The sequence below is a fragment of the Pundamilia nyererei genome, unplaced genomic scaffold, assembly GCF_000239375.1.
Source record: "Pundamilia nyererei isolate P.nyererei 1_Seehausen unplaced genomic scaffold, PunNye1.0 scaffold00284, whole genome shotgun sequence".
Lineage (NCBI taxonomy): Eukaryota > Metazoa > Chordata > Actinopteri > Cichliformes > Cichlidae > Pundamilia > Pundamilia nyererei.
This window is the reverse complement of record NW_005187685.1, coordinates 342977-362807: the sequence shown is the minus strand read 5'-3', so window position 1 is coordinate 362807 and position 19831 is coordinate 342977. Positions and strand designations below refer to the sequence as shown.

Here is a 19831-nt window from a genome sequence, read left to right as displayed (position 1 = left end):
TAAACTTTACAACTTTCAATACAGTTTCTACTCAAATCACATCTATTCTATCATTGTGTGGTTCCTTCTCTGCTGATCCTTTCAAGGCTCCATAGTCTTACCTAGAACTTTCTGATACTGGTCCAAAGTCGTCGAGACAATAATTTAATGCATATCTCATGTTGTTTAATTGTAATACCTGTTACAAAAGGTATTACAGGGCTTACTTTCATGCAGGTTCACTGCAAGGTGCAAGCAACTCATAAGCCTCAGTCTTATGAGTGGTTTATGAGTATCACAGCACTGTAAGATTGCGAAAGATGTACCCTTAGGCCCCCTCCTCGATTCAGAGATGGTCTTTCCCTTTTCACGTAAATGGCCTCCTTGACTCCGCGCTCAAACCAGCGTTCCTCTCGGTCCAGTGTGTGTGCATCCTCATCCTTGAAAGAGTGTCCACTGGCCTGTAGGTGTAAATAGACTGCGGAGTCCTGGCCTGCCAAGGTAGCTCTCCTGTGCTGTGCCATCCGCTTTGCCAGTGGTTGCTTGGTTTCCCTGATGTATAAATCCTGGCACTTAACAGTGTACTGTATTATTCTGTTTGTGTCGGGGGATCCGATCCTTGGGGTGGACCAGTTTTTGGTGCGGTGTGTTTTGGGGTTTAAAAGCCACAGAGACCCGGTATTTAGAAAAAATGCATCTCAACTGTTTGGACTGGGTAGGATAACAAAGCCCTCTTTTCCACTTTTCCATGTACAATTTGGCCACGATAGGTGAAACTGGTGAACCCATGGCACACCCATATTTCTGCCTATAGTACTGACCCTTGTATTTGAAATAGGAGGAATTAAAACACAGTTCCAAAAGCAACTTGGAACTTGGTCGATGCTGAGAGTGGTCCTGTTGCTGAGGTTGGGGGTCATCTTGTAATCTCTTACGAACTACCTCCAACACGTCCGTGACTGGGATGCGAGTGAAGAGAGATGTAACATCGTACAAGACCATGGTTTCATCTGCCTCCATAATGACATCTCTCACCTTCTCAACAAAATCCAAGGTGTTCTGGATGTGGTGTTCAGGGCTGCCTACCAGCGGGTTGAGGATTGAAGCCAGAAACTTAGAGATGTTATAGGTGACTGAGTTGATCATACAGACGATGAGTCTTAAAGGTCCACCCTGTTTATGTATCTTCGGTAAACCACACAGACTTGATGTAGATTCGTCTGGTTATAGCCTGTGGTATGAGGTCCCGTCAATAGCATTGTCTTGTTTTAACTGCTTCAGACAGTCTATCACCCTCTTCCTGTAACCACTTCCTGGAGCACTTTAGGGGCTCATAAGTATTTTTGCCACTGAGCAGTGACAAAATGTTCTCATGATAGTCTTTCTGGTTTAGCAAAACCATGCACCTACCCTTGTCTGCCGGAAGGATAATAATGTTGCTGTCATTGTGTGTGCCTTCCTCTCCTCCATGCTGATGTTGGATGCTGGGGGCTTCGCAGCTTACATGTCTGCAATATTGTTGTTTCGAATTGCTGTTTCTGTGGCTGAAAAGAGTTCCAATAGCGGGATTTGTCTCGGCGTCACAGCAAAATTCAACCCTTTAGCAAGGACGTTTGTTCTCTGTTTGGCTGAGCTGTCTGTCAGACAAATTCTCCACCCTCAAGTGTCTTCTTCAGTCTCAGCTGACTGCAGGTTTCCCTTCTTCAGCTGAGACTGAAGAAGTTACTTGGATGGACAATGGACAGATGGACAATGACCCAAAACATACAGCTAAAGCAACCCAGGCACGTAAATTTTACATGTGCACAGATTATGTTAAAGTGGCTCTTTTTCAAGCCTATTGTACCTCTTTCTATATGACTCATTTGGTGTAATTATAGTCAAGTCATAATGAAAAAACTGCAGGTAGACTTTCAGGGTGCATTTAGAATTTTGCTTAGACTTCCAAGATGGACATTTGCAAATCAAATGTTTGTTACAAGTAATGTCCCAACTTTTCATGCCTTACCGAGGAGCTATATGTACAAATGTATCTTATGTGCCATTTGAATCAATAAATTCAGAAGTGAGAGCTTTGACAGAGATAACACATGGCGACAGAAGGTATATGTCGGGTTTTTATAAACATTTGATTAAAAAAAACCTATTCTTTTTTTTTGGTTCCGGTCCAGCCCTGCTGAAGCCACAGGTAACCTGCTTATCCATTTGTATACTTTTGTGTTGGTCTTGTAACTAATCCTGACCTGGGATGGATCCGTCTTCTACCTTCTAAAGTCGATCACCAAAGCTTTGGTCTTATTCACATTCAGAAGTAGATGATTCCTCCCTGACTGCTCCACAAAACTGTGTTCTTTACACCTCCTGCTCATCATTTAATCACACTCTAAATCTTGTTCTGAGACATGGCATAGAAACTGAACATTTAATAGTATTTCTTGAAAATCCTCTTTTGTCTGATCATTTCCTAATGACATTTAAATTTACAATAATGTATTACAAAGCAGTGGGGAATAGATTTCATCACAGTAGATGCCTTTCTGAAATTGCTTTAACTAAGTTTAAGGATATAATTCATCCACTGTTATCTTCTTCATTGGCTTGTGCCAACACTGTGCAGCTGCCCTAACTCAGCTCTCACAGAGGTCGATTATCTTGTTAAGATAACAATAATCTTCATTGCGTGTGACTCTGGTTACTGTAGTTCCTCTGAAAGAGGTCATTGTCGACTTCAGGAGGCACAGCACTGACTTAAACGGCCCTGTACATCAACAGTGAGTGTGACCCACACCTTCTGGTTTATTGGCGTCCTCATCTCTGCTGACATCTCCTGGACAGACATCACAGAGCGGTTGGCAACAAGGCTCAGCAGCGGCGGCAGTTTTTGAGGGTCCTCAGGAAACCCAACCAGAACTCCAAACTGCTGCTGACCTTCTACTGCTCGTCCAGAGCTTGCTGACATACTGTATCACAGTATTGTACGGGAGCATCATGGCAGACAGGGAGAGGTTTCAAAGAGTAGTTAAGGATCATGGCTCAGGAGTTGGGAGTTCGCCTTGTAATCGGAAGGTTGGACAGTCTCGATCGTTATGTCCTTGGGCAAGACACTTCACCCGTTGCCTATTGGTGGTGGTCAGAGGGCACGGTGGCGCTAGTGTCCGGCAGCCTCGCCTCTGTCAGTGCGCCCCAGGGTGGCTGTGGCTACACTGTAGCTTGCCATCACCAGTGTGTGAATGTGTGCGTGAATGGGTGGATGACTGGATATGTAAAGCGCTTTGGGGTCCTTAGGGACTAGTAAAGCGCTATACGAATACAGGCCATTTACCATTTACCATTTACCAAGGCAGCACAGAAGATCATTTGCTGCCCTCCCCCCTCCCTGATGGACATTTATACCTCCCTGGCTTGCTCAGCAGAGCAGAGCTCAGCAGAGAGCATCATCAAGCACAGCTCCCACCCTGGTTTTGACCTGTTCAAACTGCTGTCCTCAGGAAAGTGCTACAGGTGCATCAGTACAAAGACTAACAGACTCAAGAACAGTTTCTTTCCAAAAGCCATAACCACCCTGAACTCACACGCACTGACCCCCAACCCTCTATACACAGACTATGCAAATTACCGTCACTACTGTGCAATATTTAATACGTGCAATAACCCACACTGTAAATATATAATCCTTATTTATTTTTGATATTTGTATATAGCACAGCAGAACTGTGCATGTTACCATCTGTTCACATCTGCACCATGGAGTAATTGATTGATTGTACTGTACAAGTTTCCTGATGCACAAAACCTAGATCTCCTCCAGAATGGATTTCAAGACGAGCCTTAATTTGCCGCTATTTCCATAAACATCTATGCTGGTCAAACTCTTCTTCTGAGACTGACCCTCAAAAGCATTTCTCAAAAGACCTTTTTTGCTAGTTTCTTCAGCCAACCCTCAAGCTCCTCACAAAGAACAACTGCTCCATCTTTAAGTGTGCTCTAGAACATTTTCACCAAGCTCTTAACGGGTTTTCCAAAGATGGTTGGGATGGTAGACCGGAATCTATTGCTCAATTGACATTCCATAAGCTCCAACACCATTGTAATGTTTGCTGATGACACAGTGGTGTTGGGCGCCATCTCCAACAACGATGAGGCAGCCTACTTGGATGAGGTGAAGAATCTGGCATCGTGGTGCCAGGACAACCACCTCCAGCTGAACATCCGCAAGACCAACGAGTTGGTGGTGGACTTCAGGAGTAAGCATAGAGTCTACAAGCCCCTTATCATCAACGGAGCTCCAGTGGAGAGGTTGTGGTCCTTCAAGTATCTCAGTGTCCACATCTCCTCAGACCTGACATGGTCTGCTCACATTCAGGTCCAGTCCAAATAGGCTAGGCAGCGCCTGTACCATCTCCGACAACTGAGGAAGTCCTGGGTCTCTCCAGTGATCCCCAGGACTTTCTATACAGGTGCTGTGGAGAGCATCCTTACACAGAACATCCCATCCTGGCATGGGAACAGCTGTGTTAAGGATCAGAAAGCTCTTCAGAGAGGGATCTGTGTGGCTGAACGCTGCTGCAGGACTGTTCTTCCCTCCCTACAGGACATCTACACCACGAGATGCTGGTCTAGAGCAGCTATTGAAGGACCCATCCTATCCCAGCAACAATCTGTCCCAACTTCTGCAATCAGGCAGAAGGTTCTGCACCACCTGGGCAAAAACAGAGAAGCTCAGGAAGAGCTTCTACCCTCAGGCCCTCCGAGTCCTTAATCAGAACGTGCGCACCCCCCCCAAAAGCATCCATAAGTGACGGAGACAGGACTTATTCTTGCCACATTCCAGAACGTTCACGGTCATCTCATATCATGGCTGATTCTTCTTGGCCTCACTACTGTGTATATTGTCTTGTACAGTAGCGGTTTTTGATACGGGCGACATGGGTGTTTGCCCAGGGCAGCATCGTGGTGGGGGACGGCATCAGGGGCATCGTCAAAAAAAACCCCAAAAAACAATTTGTTTGTACTCATGCTGCCCCGACATCATGCCAGTGCATATTGGGAATGGCATAGGCACCGATCGGTTTTCTATCGCCCATTTGCTGGGAGTAACGGCGCCCTCCGTTTGCGAGGTGCACCTGCTGCATGCGGCACAGGGATGAGAGGGCGGGGCATCTAATAACCAACCCGCAAAATAAAACAAAATAAAAACAAACCAACAAACATGAAAACACCAGACATTATGATACAGACTTATAATTTGCACCTCGGTGCGCCTGCTCGCTGCTGAAGTCAAAGTAAAGTTTGTTGTCATCTCCGCTACATACAGTCCAGTAGGGGAGACCGGGGATAGTTGTAACATTTTTGACATTTCTGTGTGTAAATTGAAGCTCTTTTAAGGTAGTGGATTCAAAATGTAATGCAAAGTATTTACATGTCTCTGCTATTACATAGTGCAGCTATTTTCTCTGCAGCACAATTACCCATTGCATGGTATGGTCTCAAACACAAAGAGTGAAATGTTACAATTAACCCCATAGTCTGGGTTAGTTGACAGTACTGACAAAACATTAACATGTAATCTTTTTTTATTCAACACATGAATGCACTTACATCCATTTATGTGTGTGTGTGTGACAGAATGCAGAAATCTAGCTTTTGAACATATTCCAACCCCCCAAAAAAGACAAGTTATGGAATTTTCTGCAACTGAATATTTCATTAATTTTGGTTGGTCTTCCTTGAGTTTGGCCTCATTGGCTCAGTGGGCATTATAACCTACAACTCTTGCACCAATTTTGAACATAACAATGAAGCTGAAAAAATGTAGTTGTGCACCAGCATCGCAATTCCATTACTTTTTATCCTGGCTTACCTTGGTGTGGTTTGCAAAGTGCTTCAGAAAGATGAGGAAATCTGTTTCTTGCACTCATCCTGATTTATTTCCACTACCAGTATTTCCTACTGGTCCATCTCTGACACAGAGGTCTGCATAATGTATGTGTGGGAACACAAACAGTGGAGGAATTGTGTTGCCAATGGCATTAACCGCATATACAAAGGCGACCAGTGAACCTCTCTCTGCTGATGTCGTTGCCCCAACTTGTTTAATATAAGTTAAAGTAATAGTGTGGTAAGTTGTAACATCTGCATTATTGTTACAACTGACCCAGACTGTTGCTGTTACAACTGACCCAGACTCCTATAGCCATGAACTAGCTAACATTACAGCCAACGGCTAAAACATTAGCACTAAAGACAGAATATATCCCCATAGACATACAAATAACATAATTTAAGTTTGATGAGTTTAACTGCAAAGCAGATAATGCTATTAAACATTGAAATAAAGTAGAAAAACGTACTTTTTGGCATACAAATTACTTTTTTTCATGTTAAATTGTCTGTGTTTTACAAAATGTGCTGATTTTTCACATGTGATAGCAGAACTGAATTGGGCATGCACAAGATGAGTCACATCATTTGAAACTTAGCCCTGATTGGAGAAACTGGAAGTGTTACAACTGACCCACGTTACAACTATCCCCGGTCTCCCCTATATATAGCGTCTCTATATACGACGAGGCTCCAGTTACAGCAGTGCAAGTAAACAAACGATAAATATAAGAAGAGTAAGAAAATAAATATACACTTTAGGACTTGTGGTAAAGGATCAATAACAATTTAAAATTTATAATTCACAGTTTGATGATCTCACACACAACCTGTCGAAAGGGGAGGGGCCGGCTGCTTCCAGATAGAGCACATTTTAATCATAATGATGTAAATCCAAGCCCATTATGTATTCATGTTTTGAATCCTGGGTTGTGCAAAATCCCAGAAATAAACCTTAGACAAAGTGAATCTGTGAACTAAGGTGTAGGTTTGTTAGATTATGTTGTGGTGATCCTCGGGTTGGGGGATGGGTGTTCATACTGGAGTGCAAAATTAAAACCAATGGAAGATGGACAAGAAAAGTTCAAAGCCATCAGGTGCTCAGTTTAGAAAAAAGATACAAGTACAGGAGGAGAAATGAGCAAAAGATACAGGTAAGCAGATGTGTGATTGGATAATGGCAGGTCATCCTGAAACAATCAGAATCAGAATACTTTATTAATCTCTAAGGAAATTATGTGGGTTACAGTTGTTCCAAGAAGAAATGGTAAAAAATTGTAACAGTAACAGACTAAACTCCAAACAATACATTATGTTACAGATTTGACACATTTAAGAAATAGCATTAATATATACAGATCACTCAGTTATAAATATCAAGGATTAACAGAGGTGATTACAAGAAAATTGACGAGAATATTCCAGAGTAGAAAAGAGCGTGTGTAAAAAGGATGTAACTATTGCAGTGTTTACAGTGTGTTAGATGGAGGAGTTGCACAGGGAGGAATGATTTCCTGTGCCATTCAGTGATGCTTTTTGCTAATTCAGTCTCTGAACATGCTCCTGTGACTAGCCAGCATGTCATGTCATGGAATGAGTGGGAGATATTATCCAACATTGTCTTTATCTTGGACAACATCTACCTCTCAGACACCACCCTAACGGAGTCCGCAGAGGGGGTGTTCTCCCAGGGCGCTAAATAGGCAGGACCGCAACTGATCTTGTACATTACCGTTTGTACTACTCTGGTCACTATGTTGTATGTTGCACTGCTCTGTCAGTACATTGCGGTGCTAATATGGCACAAGACACATTCCACTCGCACACATTTTCAGACTTTTAATTTCAAATTTCCAGATTGTTTTATTTAATTTACTTAATGTATATAATTCACTACTTACTGTATATGATGTCCTCTTTATGCACAGTCGAGGAGTGTTTCAGGACAGATTTCATTTCAGTTGTACTCCTATAACTATGCATGTGACAAATAAAGAATCTTGAATCTTGACGTTGGCCGCTTACATAGGTTAGGTCCTAGGCTCTATAGAGGTTCCCCATAGAACTCTAAATCAGTTGAATAAATGATTAAGAAACTAGATGAATGGATTGATATTTCGTTATTACTCTGCCCACTGAATAGTATTATAAAGCTGAAACACCTCAAAACTTAATTTGTAGTTTCCGCCTTTATTTTGAAGGTGTTTTCAAACCGGAAATGTTTCTCTTATTACCTGTTATGTGACGGGTGGACGTGAAATGTAGTTAACAAAAAGCTTTTTACTTTATTGACTCTTAGTAGGTGCCCTGAACGCCTCTCCAGGTCGCTAAACACGTATTTACGGTAAATCGGACATGACATCAAAGTGTGGATAGTGGTGGTGTTTTCCGCATTCCCCAACTGCCTGCGAGCTTCAGGGCCAAGCACACGGCGAAACGGCATTTATGTTCCAGCCTTTCCAGGATCAGGGCAGGAACACATCCGCGAGATACACCGCTTTTCCTGGGAACGTCTTACCTGGAAGCCGAACAGTGAACCTGGGCGAGGAAGCGCTGTGTTGTTAAGGCTGCTTGCAATACGTGTCGATGGTTAGTGAGCCAACAAATTTCTCAGCTGATTTTTTTTTTCTTTTTTAGTGGCATCTGTCTTCTTTGAAATATTGAAAGCATCTGTAGTTATTTTTAAACTGTGCCATTTCATGCGACAAGGAAGTTTTGTGTTGTTTCCCTCCTTTAGAACGGATGGATTTTAGTCTGTTTTTCTACATAAAACATGTCCCAACAGGCTGAGGTCGTATAGTGCCTTAGGCTGTGCAGTCTACACATTTTTTTTATACTGTTACTTGCAAAGAAGTTATTCTGTAAATTAACCAATGGATAGTTTTTATCGGTTAACTTCATACAAAATACATTTTAGTACATCCAAAGGGCGTCAGATCTCTGTACCCACAGCGTTTCAAACTGTTTGGCAGGTATCGGGCGGGTTCTCCAAAACCAGCCTGATCTTATGTATGTTCATTATTTATTGCAGATTCTAGCTTGAAGGTTTGGTTATCGCAGGGTGGATTTAGGATGAACTAAATAGGATTCTAAATATGTGGCGTTCCCACAACCACAAAGGGTGTTCCCTTTCTTAAAAAAAAATCTGCTCTGGGGGGAAAAACACTTAAACTTTTAAAAAGGTGGGGGTGGGGGGTATACAATTTTTGGCTCTTAGACTGTTTGTCACATTTGGTGACTTTGTTATTGTGGCAAAACTCATAGTGTACCCTTGGGAACGTTTGGACAAATCACATTCCTCGAGCAAAGGAGTCAGAAGTCACATCACTTGAACAAATGACCAGTTGACAGGAAAGAAAGATGTTGAGGAGATTCTTTAGGGATAGCTGTCTTACAGTTAATGTGCGTTGATAGGTTTTTCATACTAGCATGATTTATAGCACCTATGCATTCGTGTAAAGTCATCTTTTATCTGTGGTAGCTGGCTCACCTTAAGAGGTATTTGGGTTTTAGATAAACACTGTACTAACTGTACTTTGTTTGCTTGTATTTGGTGGTGGTGTTTGCCTGCAGTGCACTACAGAACATGACCTCACATCAGTGTACTTCTGGCAGTAGATCAAGAAAATACTGTACATTTTCTTTCTGCGAAGTTGTGGATTATTATTTAGAAAACTGCAGATGTTTATTGCAGATGATGCATAGCGTCACTGTGGGGGAGCAGAGGATCATCTACATAGCGGTTTATCATATTGTTATTACTCCGACTCAGTGTGACAGTTGTCCACACTGTCTCTCTCAGCCACTCTCTGCATTGACTCAATGTCCCAACCTTTGCTCCACTTCACACTCTTTTAGCTAGCCGTAACTACAGGCGATTTGTGTGTATGTGTCAGTTTGCAGTCCGCTTTTGCCTTTGTCGGGATCTCCTGACTGAGGTCCATATCTAAATCTCTATCTGGGGAACTTTTCCTTTATGTATATCATCTAAGTAATCATCAGTGAATTGTGCTCTGAAGAAAAGGAAAAGAAAACAAATGAAATGATGAAACAATAATAACCACTTTGGTGTTTACCAGCTTGCTGAAATGCGCCGTCATTGTGGGAACTCCTAGAGCTTAACTTGCTGCTAAGTCATGTGCAGAGAGAGAGATGACTCAAGCAAATGGTCCAGAATTGCAACGGGTTGGACTAGTTCTGCTTGGTCAGTTTAGGCAAGGCGCAGTGCGACAGAAGCATCACTGACAAATGGCAGTCAGTCTGCTTAGATATCGGCTGAGTACCCAATCTATTTAATACCAAAGCTGTACAGCGTGAAACCGCTTTACTGCTTTGCTATGTTGCATCTGCCGTAGATTGTTTGGAATTATTTACAGATCAGTTAACCAGCTTAATGAACTGAAATGTATGCATGTCTGTTCCTTTTTGCAAAATCGTCACTACATTTTCCAGATCTGCATGTGCTTTTCTGCATCCACTTAAATAAAATAACAAAATTGCTGTCACAGAATTTCTAAGACTGTAGAAAAACAAAACAAGTTACAGCAACTTTCTTTAATTTTAGTTTAATTTTTCTTTTTTTTTTTAAATAACATAGAGAATATCACAAAAACGACCATAATTCAGACCATGCGGATTGAGCCTGTTGGGACCATAAATGTATTTTCTGCAGTGAGTTTTGAATCTTGTGCCTGCAGTGACATTCCTGTAGCTATTACCGTTCTCGTCATGCTTGGTGAAATGACCAGGGTCGGACAACGTTTGAAAGATTGTGATTGTTTCTTTTAGCCAGGAGACATGATGCACAAACTGACATCCACATTTTATTCACCCTTCCCTGTATGTTTCTTTCATTCTGTATCATATGGGGAAGTACATCAAAGTGTGTAGAGAGAAGTTTGCGACATGCATCTGATGTCATGGTTTCTAGTACAGAGAGTTGTGAGAAGAGAATCAATGGAAGTGCCACAAGCAGACGAGAGAAGTCGTTATTATACAGCACCTAATAAGATAAAAATCCTCAAGCCCAGAAATCGAACCTGAAATGAGGAAGTGCCTCATGTGTGACTTGTGCTTCTGTGAAAGCTGGTGATGCCACTAAGAGGCTTTCATTTTCTCCAGTCTTTTATCAGTTTAAGCTCCTACGTACGTAAAGTTATTGTGGGAAACTGCTAAATTGTTTCTTGCTGTGCTTCCATTTTATGTTAATACATTTTATTTTCTGAAATATTGTAAACATTTTTTAGAATTGCAAAAAGTATGATGGCAGTGTACTGAATGAACACGTAAAATACTAAAAATATACAGCTGTAACATTAAAACTACCGAGGGTGTGAGGCGAATGTCACTGAGCTCATTCTTCTACAACAATACAAAGAATTGTAATCCTACGAATCCATGGCATCTAGTATACTTGTCAATGTTATCACAACGCATTCCACATATACAGATTGGCTCAAAACTGTCAAGAAAAGAGGGAGACACATGAGGTGGTAACTGAGAAAATATGCATATATTTTCTGAAAATGTCAGTAACGCAATGGAGAAGTAAAATATTAATGTTTGTATCTTTGTGTAGTTTTGTTGTAGTTTTCTTTTGACAATCCATTATCCCTGAAAAAAATAGTTAATGAGCTTAGAAACGCAGCTTGTTGATATATTAAACTGTATTAATAACAAACAAGCATAGCTGAATTAAAAGGCTTGAGCAGTGCACGACATGGTTAACTGTCTCCACTGGTTTAAATATGTAAATATTAGAGATGGCACGATACCACTTTTTTATGTCTGATACCGATATCATAAATTTGGATATCTGCCGATACCGATATGAATCCGATATAGTGTTTTTTTTATTCAATAAAACTGTTTTTTTTAAATATCTTGTTCATACTCAAGTTTTAAAAAACAAAACACTAAAGCTATTCTGTTAAACCTGTATGCAAAACATACACTGCACCCAAAATATTTCATAGTTCAGCAATACTGAGCTAATAAACTTAAACCTGCTCCATCCTCCCTATTCTGGTATTTTAAAGAGTATTTAGCAGAAATATTAAACAACCTAACTAATAGGGTTGCCAACTCCCAGCAAAATAATAGGAAACCACCCCCCACCTCATGATGCTTAATTGACGTAATCAACCTTAATTTAATGCCTGTGTTTAAAAAAAAAAAAAAAAAAAAAAAAGGACAGAAGTCAATTATTTTTCCACAATAATTAAATAGATTCAACATATTTTCTCAACAGAACTGCAGACTGCACAGATGGTTCCCAAAGGAAAAAGTACTATAGCTTACTAGGGTATATTAGACTTAACAGTTACTATATACAGTAATGGATTTCTATACATGTTACATCAGATTAAAACTTTGGTTGTATTATTCAGATAATTATTTATTAAAAGCTCGACATTTTAACTGAGAATAAGAAAGAAAAGTATGTCTTTGTGCCCCCTTTTCCCTGTTCATGCCCTATCGGCCCCCCTGGCTAAACTTTGCTAGATCCGCCCCTGCAAAGTTACCAGCCGTGTAACTGTGTGGACCAAAAACAAGCAAGAGAGACTCGCACAGAAAAGCCGATCAGCTGATCATTAATCAGTTTCACAATTGAAGTAGCAACAGGAGAGGGAGGGAGAGGGAGAGGCAGTCGCTCCATATATGGTTGTTAAGCTTAACGCGGGAATGCTTTACAAACATTCAGAGATGAACTTACACACTTGCTTTACTTCTCTCTTGAATAACTTTCTTGGAGATGAAATGCTGGTTTGGTAGCGAGGCTACAAATACTCAACCAGACCACCGACAGGTCTCGCACGCCACAGTCGCTCTATGACGAGACGCATACTGCTCCGACGAGCTAAGGTTATGAGCTGAGTTACGCCATGTCGCAAGTTTTGTGAGGTGCTCTTTTGATATTTAATGGATCGGATTACATTTTTTATTTCTCTGATCCAGTCATTTAGGTCAGTATCGGACTGATACCGATACATAATTTCGAATCGGTCCATCCCTAGTAAATATGTATGAAAAATGAAGGCGTCTTGACCAAACAGCTAGTTAAACTTACTAGTGATTTCTCAGATATACTAATCTTAATGTGCTGGTTGAGCCTGTGCCTGTTCCACTTGCCTAAGGAAGTTATTAAAACTTTTCACACTGCACTCCAGCTTGTATACACGTTTGTCGGGTTGGTTTGTAAGAGGAAATGCTTGCTCGTAATGATCTGTTACGATGATAAATTCCAGAAGCTCATCTACTGGCTAATGCTGATTCTGTTTCCACACAAACTGGGAATCTCAGAACTTTGAATGCAGAGCCAGTGGCAGCATACCTTGCATGCCAATCTCCCATTGGTCTCCCATCAAACACCAGATGTTTATCTGGTCTCTCAGCTTGTCAAGCTTCAGGCATAGTTAACGGGACACAGATATGCTCATGAAATAGAAGCACACAGTTTTCAGTAGGATCCAAGACAAGTAAAGCTTCCAGTAGCAAAAGCCAACTGCAGTCAGAAGATGGCAGTAATGTAAAGGATGGGTGGAAGTTTGATGGCAGAACGCTGTTTCAGATTAAAAAAGATCTTTCACATTAATTGTTTCTGATTTCTTGATTTGACTGGGCAGTCGCTGCTTAGCCTGCTTGTCTGTTGGAACACCGCTGCGTTACAGTTTTATTTATGAGTAGATAAAGTATTCATCTTGAACTAGATGACTGGGAAAAGTTCAGCATAAACACATATTGAAGAACCCTGGAGAAATTATTACGTCTGATTTTTTTTTTTTCTTGCTAGCAAAATGTCGGCTGCATGTATCAGATGTATGCACTGTGTTTGTGTAGTTGTCACAGTACAAGACATTGTGTGGTCTTTTGGAGAACATAATTTTCTGTAATATTTTCTCTTACTCAAACTCAGGTCCAGCTTTGATGTTAGAGTTTGGAGGATCATGAACCCCTTGAAGCTCCATATTAAATAGTTGGCAGTAGGCAAACCTATAACCAAGGTGACCAGTGTGAACCAAAGGAACATGGCTGTCTTCAAACCTGAGAATGTGGAAGACTTCTATGAGATTGGGGAAGTTCTGGGAAGGTATGGATGCAACTGTTTTATGCTCTAGTGTGTTCCAATAGGTGCTCCGCAGTACAGTGATGTATGGTGAGGACATGTACAGATTTGTTTCTTTTGAATACCAGCATATTGGATTTGAAATAAGCAGGATTTCAGCCTTAATTTGATGGTGCTGATACCCCAAAAAGCTCTCTGAGTAATAAGGTAAAACAAAGAAGAAACGATAATCCTATGTTAACTCACAGTCATACAAAGTGAACGATTTACATGCATTTAATGCAACCCATACCAGACTATTGCAAAATGACCACAGAAACCTCTGTGCTTGTGTGCTTAACAAACTTCCCATTTTGAGCAATTATACTGCAATTCCACTATAAATTATTAATCACAATAGGAATAAAAGCTCTCAGAGACATCAGTCTCCCAGTCATGCCCAGTATACTGTAACAAGAGCTGTGTCCTCTGCTTTTTTTTAATGCCTGCCTACAATAACCTGCAGCCTTGTACCACGTATGGTTGGTCTGAAACCATATTAACGAGGTGATGCGTGTGAAAGTAAAATTCCCTGTTCCCATAGTAGCAATCACGGCAATATCGCACTATGGGATGCAATTCAACTCAGAATCATTTATCTCATTCCACCACTCCTGATTGGCTGGTGATTGCAACAACTACGTCAGGCAGAAACTCCCACCCTTCAGTAGCTTGTGCTATTACATAGCCATTATTGAAACACCTCTTCAAGCTTTGGCGCATATCTCAGCCTATATTAGGCTAGCTAGCTATCTTACCTGTCCATAGACAGGAGTGTTTAGCAAACTTCCTGTCGCTGGGTGCTTGATACCTTTTGCTCGTCTCTGCTGAAACCAAGTCTGCACCACAGGTTGGGCGTCGTGCTCTCCACTAAGGCGGTTTAGTTAGTACGGTTTACCACACTAGCTAACACTGTTTTCCTTTTCTGCTGAAGTTAGTAAACCAGCTAACTCGTTGTCCTTGTTGTTAGCACCATAGATAGTGAAGGTGGACAGAAACTTGCAGAAACTCCGGGGCTTGACTCTAAGCCCAACACTGTGATGAGGAGGAGGGCATACCAACCTCTCCTGCTCAAAGCATGAATATGCAAAACATGTGCAAATACTCTGTGTGTCGGCTAAATATATCGTGGCTCAGCATCATAACAGAAACCACTGGATCACGTTATGCAGGGAAGAAATTGACCCTGGCCGCCTGAGCGGCAGAGCAGTTACTCAGAGTTTTTCCGAAGCTAATACTCTTGTGTAAGGACCACCTGTTCAGCAGCAGAAGGCTGTGAGGATATGGTGATTAGGCCTGACCCAAATGTCTGGGAAGACTATTTGTTTGTTTTTAGCAAAAAAAAAAAGTCATATTTTTCAGGACACGGGATTTTTGATGCATGCCAGGCTTGGTGTTTTTTGTGAATTCTGTCCTTCCCCTGTACAGTGGGCATTTTGGCCAGGTTCGCCAGGTTCGGGAGCGGACCTCTGGGAACTTTTGGGCAGGCAAATTCCTGAAGATTCGGAAGGTTGCATGCAGCCGTCTTGGCCTGGACAGGAGCAGCGTGGAGCGAGAGGTGGAGATCCTCCAGGCTGTCCAACATCCAAACATTGTGGCTCTCAAAGATGTTTTTGAAAGTCGCGCTGAAGTGGTGCTCATTCTGGAGCTGTGAGTTGACAAATATCTCCATAAAGCGTAAACACTTCACTGTTCTACCTACAAATTTAAACCTGTTTTCTGTTAATGCAAATCCTCCCCCTCCACCATAACATATGGGAAACAAACCATAGTATGAGAAAATATATATTTGCTACCCTATCCTGTTCTGTACAGGGAAAAAATGAAATGTTTAACAAGTGTCTCATTAAAACACTTCCTGCTTAGTGTCAGTGGAGGGGAGCTGTTTGACTTTATTGCTGAGAAAGAGAACCTGTTGGAAACTGAGGCCATTGAATTCATGAAGCAGATACTGGAGGGTCTGAAATTCATACACTGCAAAAACATTGCCCACTTTGACCTCAAGGTAAGTATACTTAGTTACATCTATCTTTTATATTGTGGAACAGAACATTTTCAAAGTCATGGTTTCCAACATAACAATTTTCGCCACATTCAGCCAGAAAATATCATGCTGTCAGACAAAGTGTCAAAACCTCCCAACATCAAACTCATAGACTTTGGCCTGGCTCACTTGTTTCACCCGGGAGAGGAGTACAAGAGCACAAGTGGTACTCCACAGTACATTGGTGAGTATTAAGCTGTATTAAAAAATGGTATTTGGCATTATGTTTTGGTGAAATGTTAATTATCAGTTTAGTTTTATTTTACAATGCATAAAACATGTTTTTATTCTCTGACCAAAGATCATCCAAATCTTTCTTTAGTGTGACTTATGTTTGCTGTCACTGGTCTGGTATAGCCTCACAATTGTTTCAACTTTTGTTGGGCTTTTTGCTTTTTCCCACGTTTTAAGGTTTGTGCCTTTCATGAAACTGCTGTAAAGATGACCAAAATAAACTGTTTTAGTTCAAGTAATGTTATCTTAACCTACTAAGAACTTTCCATGTGTGTTTTTGTGTAAGGCACACTAGATGCTTCCAATCAGTGACAGTCACAAGGTTTAGTTGGTCTTGTTGTTCATGATTACCCTGTCTTTATCCACTGAAATAAATCGTTTGTTTGTTCTGATGAGCTTTGGTGCGACTTCCAAACCAGTTCAGCAGTCTGATCACCCAGCATCCCAATATGCTGATGTAGCGACATCCATATGTTAAATATAGGCTGTGGTCAAGCATTGAAGAATTATGTTTAAAATGGGCCAAGACTCCATATTCAATTCAATTTTATTTATATAGCGCCAAATCACAACAAAAGTCGCCTCAAGACGCTTCATAGATACAGAGAAAAACCCAACAATCATATGACCCCCTATGAACAAGCACTTTGGCGACAGTGGGAAGGAAAAACTCCCTTTTAACAGGAAGAAACCAGGCTCAGGGAGGGGCGGGGCCATTTGCTGTGATTGGTTGGGTGAGAGAAGGAAGACAGGATAAAGACATGCTGTGGAAGAGAGACAGAGGTTAATAACAGATATGATTCAATGCAGAGAGGTCTGTTAATACATAGTGAGTGAGAAAGGTGACTGGAAAGGAAAAACTCAATGCATCATGGGAATCCCCCAGCAGCCTACGTCTATTGCAGCATAACTAAGGGAGGATTCAGGGTCACCTGGTCCAGCCCTAACTATATGCTTTAGCAAAAAGGAAAGTTTTAAGCCTAATCTTGAAAGTAGAGATAGTGTCTGTCTCCTGAATCCAAACTGGAAGCTGGTTCCACAGAAGAGGGGCCTGAAAACTGAAGGCTCTGCCTCCCATTCTACTTTTAAATACTCTAGGAACAACAAGTAGGCCTGCAAAGCGAGAGCGAAGTGCTCTAATAGGGTGATATGGTACTACAAGGTCATTAAGATAAGATGGGGCCTGATTATTTAAGACCTTGTATGTGAGGAGCAGGATTTTGAATTCTGGATTTAACAGGAAGCCAATGAAGGGAAGCCAAAACAGGAGAAATATGCTCTCTCTTTCTAGTCGCTGTCAGGACTCTTGCTGCAGCATTTTGGATCAGCTGAAGGCTTTTCAGTGGGTTTTTTGGACATCCTGATAATAATGAATTACAGTAGTCCAGCCTGGAAGTAATAAATGCATGAACTAGTTTTTCAGCGTCACTCTGAGACAGGATATTTCTAACTTTAGAGATGTTGCGTAAATGGAAGAACGCAGTCTTACATATTTGTTTAATATGTGCATTGAAGGACATGTCCTGGTCAAAAATGACTCCAAGGTTCCTCACAGTGTTACTGGAGGCCAAGGTAATGCCATCCAGAGTAAGAATCTGCTTAGATACCATATTTTTAAGCTTTTCAGGGCCGAGTACAATAACCTCAGTTTTATCTGAATTAAGAAGCAGAAAGTTAGCGGCCATCCAGGTCTTTATGTCTTTAAGACATTCCTGCAGTTTAACTAATTGGTGTGTGTTATCTGGCTTCATGGACAGATAGAGCTGGGTGTCATCTGCATAGCAGTGAAAATGTATGCTATGTCTTCTAATGATGCTGCCTAAGGGAAGCATGTATAATGTAATCCAACAACATTCAGTCTGGGACCACACCAATGGACTTTATAATAAATGTAGGCGCTTTACTTTGGCTGCCTTAGTGGAAACAATGCTGGAGGAAAAGGAGGGAAAAGAGCCAGGACCCTCTGAATTCACTGCACCACCCCTTCCTTGGAGCTGAGCCACACCCCACCATATACCCACCTCCGAACTCAGGCCGGGCATTTCCCATTCTGAGAGTTTTTGGCTTATGTAATCAACCCCCTTTTTGAAAAAGCCAAATAAAAGTGTGTGGAATTGATAAAATCTGTACAGAGTGGAAACTCTGGAGACAAGGGAATATGCCAGTAGCACTTAGTCAAATCCAGTGTCATGAATAAATGAGCAGTACCAAACCGGTCCAGGAGTTCATTGACCCATGGCATGGAATAAGCGATATGCTGTGACCTCAATCATCTTGCGGTAGTCAACACAGAACCCAATAGACCCACCTTTCTTTACCACCACGGAACTATGGAGGTATACCATTCGCTGTGTGACGGAGAGGAACCGCATTGAGCAACCAGATTTCCCAGGACATTTGTCTGGTACTTGGCCTGGTCCTGGGGCTTCCAAGTTGCTGTCGGTGCACTGTTGTCTGCTCCCGCTCCATGGCAGCCAGCTCTGCCACCGCACCGGCTGCATGGTTCGTGGGTCCGATATCTTGTCCTGGGTAGTTGGGCGCCACTGTAACACACATTTGTGTTATGTTAGGTTCCTGGCGTGCTGCTTAGATAGTGTAGGCGTGATCTGATGATGATCCCCAGCTGTGTTGGCCACTGTCACTTTTTTTTTAATGACCACTGTCCTGTTACACTAATTCCCATAACGATGCGCTTCGAGAGACTGGTAAAGGACTAACTACATCATCTCCTCACAGCCCCCTGTATTTGAATCATTACAGTTTGCTTTCCAGCTGAACCCCTCCATTGAGGTCATTTCTTCTTTTCACATGGGCTTGGCACATCTGGAACGGTCACGTGCAAATGCTTTTTGTTGCATTAAAAAAGTGCCTGGATGAATGGGTAAATGAATAGTGCCTTGAGGCAACTGTTGTTTGGCACTGTATAAATGACATTGAATTAAACTGAAATGAAAGTGGGTGAATGAAGCAAGTTGTAAAAAGCGCTTTGAGTGCTCAGAGTAGAAAAGTGCTATATAAGAACCAATCAGTTTACACATTATAAAGACCATAGATCATCACAGGAATCACTGGTTTACATAGTGTAGATGGTGCCACACTGAAGTCATTTATGTTTGTGCTTAGATGTAGTTCCATATTGCTGTTTTTCTTTTTTTAGATATAAAACTTTTTGCATTCATTAAATGACAGAAACAAAAATCATAAGCTACACTGTTTTAGAGATGCTTGTGGTGGAGATGTCTGTTCATGACTCATTTTATCAGAATGTTGTTGACTTACAAAAGCAAACTTTTCAGTTTCCTGCTCATCTTTTACATTGCTGACATGCAGCATTGTTATGAGTTTTTGCAGTAAGTTTCTAAAGATGGAAACACTTAACATCAAGTTGTTGGGAAACTATCCCTGTGATAAGATGATGAAGGCTAGATTCATATATATTTTAAAATCACCTGAGAAATTTTGACTTTTTTTGTGTGATGGACATTAATTATGGTAACTGGCCTGTATTTATATAGCGCTTTACTAGTCCCTAAGGACCCCAAAGCACTTTACACATCCAGTCATCCACCCATTCACACACACATTCACAC

The 19831-nt window shown here is 41.4% G+C and overlaps 1 protein-coding gene across 1 annotated transcript in view; it reads left to right on the top strand.

The window, feature by feature from the left end:
* Nucleotides 1–8086: 8086 nt before the first annotated feature.
* Nucleotides 8087–19831, top strand: part of LOC102204256 (death-associated protein kinase 2) — a 17885-nt gene continuing 6140 nt past the window's right edge. The window contains exons 1-5 of the mRNA XM_005750669.2: nt 8087–8448; nt 13775–13948; nt 15392–15613; nt 15830–15968; nt 16062–16191. Of these exons, the coding sequence (XP_005750726.1) occupies nt 13887–13948; nt 15392–15613; nt 15830–15968; nt 16062–16191 (553 nt within the window). The 5' untranslated portion in view covers nt 8087–8448; nt 13775–13886. The remainder of the gene's footprint in view (nt 8449–13774; nt 13949–15391; nt 15614–15829; nt 15969–16061; nt 16192–19831) is intronic.